Consider the following 4,689-nt stretch of genomic DNA (forward strand, 5'->3'; position numbering starts at 1 on the left):
GTAACGGTGCGCTAGAAAGACTGACATTATGCGCAAGTCAGCACGCGCCGCTCGTGATAGGTGATGCGCGGGGAAACGGAGTCGACACGGATAAGATAGGGATTTCTCTCCCGGTGGCAGTGTTGTTAGACGGGCCGAGTTTCAGACGCATGCGCATCCAATGTGGCTTCAGTAACGTCACTAGTAAATAGGAGATCATTAGTCGCTTAGGGTTGAAAATGTTGAAAATTTTATATATTTTACATATTTTACATATGTATACATATATTTAAAGATATATAATATATTTCTATATATGTATACATATGTAAAATATGTAAAATATATTAAAATTTTTTACATTTACAAAAAAATTTTACATAGGCAACTAATAATCTCCTATTTACTAGTGACTGGTACGTTACTGAAGCTGCGTTGGATGCGCATGCGTCTGAAACCCGGCCGTCTAACAATACTGCCCGGCGGCCCCGATGCTCAGCGTGTCCAGCAGTGTCTCCAGCAGCACAATATGTATAGTAGCGCAACTCTCCTGATTTTATATTGCCCAAAATGAAGTGCGCATGCGTGAAATAAGTAAGTTGCCTTGTCTCTTTTCTTCCTTATTTTATTGTTCTCTTTCTTTCTCTCTCTATTTAAACAAACGTTTCAATGTTCCACTTAAACATTTGTCTTTCAAGCATACATGATTCAGAGTAGAAATTTAGAGAGAAGTATTACGTGTATTGTCCATTTGGTGAAATGTTGTGTGAGAAATCTCGAAAGATTGGTCTAATTTTTGTGACAAAGTGATAAAGTAAAAAAGTGAACAAAAAGTAACATAGAAAATCGAGCAAAAAGGATTTCTTTTTATTTATTGTATTTTAAACTTATTTTTTGGACATATATGTATATAAATTTTTTTTATATCAGCTTTCTCATAACATTTTCATAGATATATAATTATATAATATTTCTTTATACAAATATACATTTTTAAGTTAATTTAATATTTTTCCCAATTTTTCTATATTTTTTCTTTATTTTTCAATATATTTACAATTTATTTTTATTAATTTTCATAAAGTTTAAATTATTTCATCACGATATTAGGTTTATTTGCATCACATGCTCTAATATGTTCCAATATGTTCCTATGTACAATAGCACTTACTCACTTCAACGAATTCATTGGATTGCAATGCGAATAAATCTAGTGAATTTTGCGAAGAATTTTGGCAGAGTAAAAAAAGGATGAAAAGAGAAAGAAGTTTAGGTGGTAACCGTGGCAACGCTAGGTAACTTACTTATTTCACGCATGCGCCATTTTGGCCAACACTAACGTCGAAGGTGCCGACATAGAGTTGAGCTACTGTATATACTATACCAGCAGTGTTCAGCAGTGTCCAGTGTTGTTTAAAGGAAATCCTAATGCCTTCGGCACACCAGCGCGATGTCCGTCACGCGTGACACGCGATATCCAGCTTTACCGATATTTTCATTCTAAAGGTATACTCTAATTGGATATCGCGTGTCGCGCGCGACGAATATCGCGTTGATATACAGAAGCTATAAGCGATGCTTGAACTCCGACGAAGTCACCAGAGGTCGCTGTTTTTTCAGCGCATCTAGGCCGGTATTCATAGTCGGATCTTATATTTAAATAGGCCATCTTCTATTTAGGGCCATCTCATTCCTTCACCAATAGCGGTGTGTATGCGTAATGTATACATCGCTATTGGTGGAGGAGTTAGATGGCCTATGTTCCTTTCTCGCTCGAAGAAATTTGACGAAATCCTTATGGCCAGTCTCTGGTTAAAGAGTCTCTAGGACCGCTATTCCTAGTCGATTCTTATTTTAAGACCGTCTTAAGTAATGTGTTAAGTCGCTAATGCGGCCATCTGATTGGTTTATAATATCTTAAGACTGTACTTAAAATTTGACTATAAATACCGCCCTAAGCGCATCGACATGTTTTTATATAATACCACACGCACCTATGATACACGCAATCATGCACACGAACGTTCGTGTCATTTTTTGCATAACAAATTCGTCTTAGGGTATATCCACACAAACTTGCATAGTCGCATAAACCTATAAACGCATAAAGAAAATTATCCAATCGTATTTTTTCTATAAAGACACACGTAAAATGTGATTGGATAATTCTCTTTATGCATACGTTTATGCGGCTATGCAAGTTTGTATGAATATAGCCTTAAGCGGGGAGCACAGACTTTTGCATAACGCATAAAACATGAAGCATAAGGAAATCAGAGTTCTTTATTTTATAGAAAGGAAGGAAATAAAGGACTTTGATTGGTTCATTTTTCTTATGCATTATGTGTTATGCATTATGCAAGAGGCTGTGCTCCCCGCTTAAACCTGCGGCACACGATGCTTATTTTCCTGCTGGATTACTAGCTGGATTAGATTCTTGCCACCGTATTGGCTGCGATGCTATCAGTGCCAATCGTCAACTTCTATCACATGTCTTATTTAGACGCCGAAAATGAGCTTCAAGCGTCAACATAAAAAGACACCTTTACTGCTTTCGCAGCTTGCATATGAATACATCTTTAGGACTGCACCGAGTGCACTCAAGTGCACAGTAAACTAGGCAACATGTATCGATTGTTGGAAAACTTCCTTTATAATCGAAGTTTATGAGACTGGCCCTAGAACTATTGGGGGAAACAGCCCCCTAAAAAAAAAATAGAACGGTTAAGAGTTCTACATCGTTTTCCGATTTTCGTTATCGTTCTCGTGAATATAGGATTTACGCGGCAGAAACAAGTGACATGGCAGAATTATTGCTAGATCCAAATATCCGAGGTTGGGTATTCTTACCTATAGTAGTGATTACGTTTTTAGTCGGTATAATCCGCCACTATGTTTCGATATTGCTTGCTTCGCAAAAGAAGGTCGAGCTTCACCAAGTGCAAGACAGGTAAACATTTAAACATGTGTCGATTAACTTGGAGGTTTCACACGTGAAGTTTAATATTTAATAATTCTTCATAATAGCTCACACCTTCGATTTCGATGAAATTAGGCTCATTCAACGCGTTTGTAAAATGAAAGATTCCGGCAAAAAAAGTCCGGCAAAAAATTATTCTGCGAAGCAAGATATTGAACGTTAAAGTTGACAACTATTGAGATTAGAATATCTGTCATATGAGATGTATAAACAGTAGTTTATTGGTTCGGCGGGGCAGCCTAGAAATTGCAGCCTAGACAGTGTCCGCTTGGAATATTTTTCCAAAAAAGCCTAACCCATTTTTTGTGCGAGATGGCTCTCACTTTGCGTGGAAGGTTGTAAACCTAGTAGAACTTTGCTTCTTGAATGTATAGCTTTCTATGCGAAAGTAAAAAATGAGTTTGGTTAGGGTTATTTTTTTAAGATGTCGCGAAACGACATGTATTTACAACCTTCCATGCGAAATGAGGGCCACCTCACACCAAAAAATGCGCAGTATTTCGCGACTGACATATTTCCTAACCTCAATAGTTGTCAACTTTAACGCTCAATATCTCGCTTCGTAGGGAAGTCCCAGGCTTTTTTCTGCCAGGTTCTTTCATGTTACGCAAAAATACGTCGAATGAGCCTAATTTCATCGAAATCGGAGGTGAGTAAGCTATTCTGAAGAATTACCTTAAAATTATTTACAATATTAAATATTTTGCAGTCAAGTCATGATACGCTCAAGGCTGCTTCGAGAGAATGGACAGTACATACCGAAAGTAGGTTTTATGACTAGGAGGCATTTCTTCAATAATGAAGAGACTGGTTATTTTAAGACTCAGAAGCGTCCTCCTGTCTCCCAAAATCCTATGACTGATCCAAATATGATGACTGAAATGCTGAAGGGAAATGTGACTAATGTCTTGCCTATGGTACTAATCGGTGGTTGGATCAATTGGATGTTTTCTGGATTTGTGACAAGTATGTAGCATTGCAATATTGTGTAAATACTTCTATTTATTAAGTATAATTTTTTCAAATAGACTTTGGACTTTTAACTAAATTTTTAACTATTATAAAATTATATACACATGGTTTAACGTAAGGACTTTAATTTCAGCTAAAGTGCCATTTCCATTAACCCTACGTTTCAAGCCAATGTTGCAACGGGGTATAGAATTAATTACGCTGGATGCTGCATGGGTTTCTTCTGCCTCATGGTATTTCCTCAATGTATTTGGACTAAGGTCTATTTATACACTTGTACTTGGTGAAAATAATGCTGCAGATACTACAAGAGTAGTACAAGATCAAGTATCAGGAGCTGCAATGTCTATGCCGCCTGATCCAAAAGCAGCCTTCAAGTCTGAATGGGAAGCATTGGAAATTTGTGAACATAATTGGGCATTACAAGGAGTAGACATTGAGCTCATGGGTATCCAATCAAAAATGGACTTAACTGATAATATATATCATCAAGGCAAAGCAAATTGATATTTAATAATCAAATTATTATTTATTGTACAAATTTCAAAAAATCGAATTTATTTATATGTTAAATAGCAATTTTTGCAGTATCTACCTATATAAGATACAATATAAAATATTTGTTTTTTAATAAATAAAATGACAAAGTATGATAATATTTTAATTTTAATATTACATTGTGATAGGAATATTTTAAGTATAAAATTGATGAACAACATATAATTTTATTCTAGATTTTTATTCAAATTCCGCTAATA

General features: G+C 35.8%; 1 protein-coding gene across 1 annotated transcript; it reads left to right on the forward strand.

Moving 5' to 3' along the window:
• Nucleotides 1-2,626: 2,626 nt before the first annotated feature.
• Nucleotides 2,627-4,461, forward strand: LOC108746573 (ER membrane protein complex subunit 3). Its single transcript, XM_018483426.1, has 3 exons — nt 2,627-2,929; nt 3,669-3,925; nt 4,065-4,461. Exons 1-3 carry the CDS (start codon nt 2,781-2,783, stop codon nt 4,436-4,438), a joined length of 780 nt encoding a protein of 259 aa, XP_018338928.1. The 5' UTR covers nt 2,627-2,780; the 3' UTR covers nt 4,439-4,461.
• The last annotated feature ends 228 nt before the right edge of the window (nt 4,462-4,689 follow it).

This window comes from Trachymyrmex septentrionalis, unplaced genomic scaffold, assembly GCF_001594115.1.
Source record: "Trachymyrmex septentrionalis isolate Tsep2-gDNA-1 unplaced genomic scaffold, Tsep1.0 scaffold179, whole genome shotgun sequence".
Lineage (NCBI taxonomy): Eukaryota > Metazoa > Arthropoda > Insecta > Hymenoptera > Formicidae > Trachymyrmex > Trachymyrmex septentrionalis.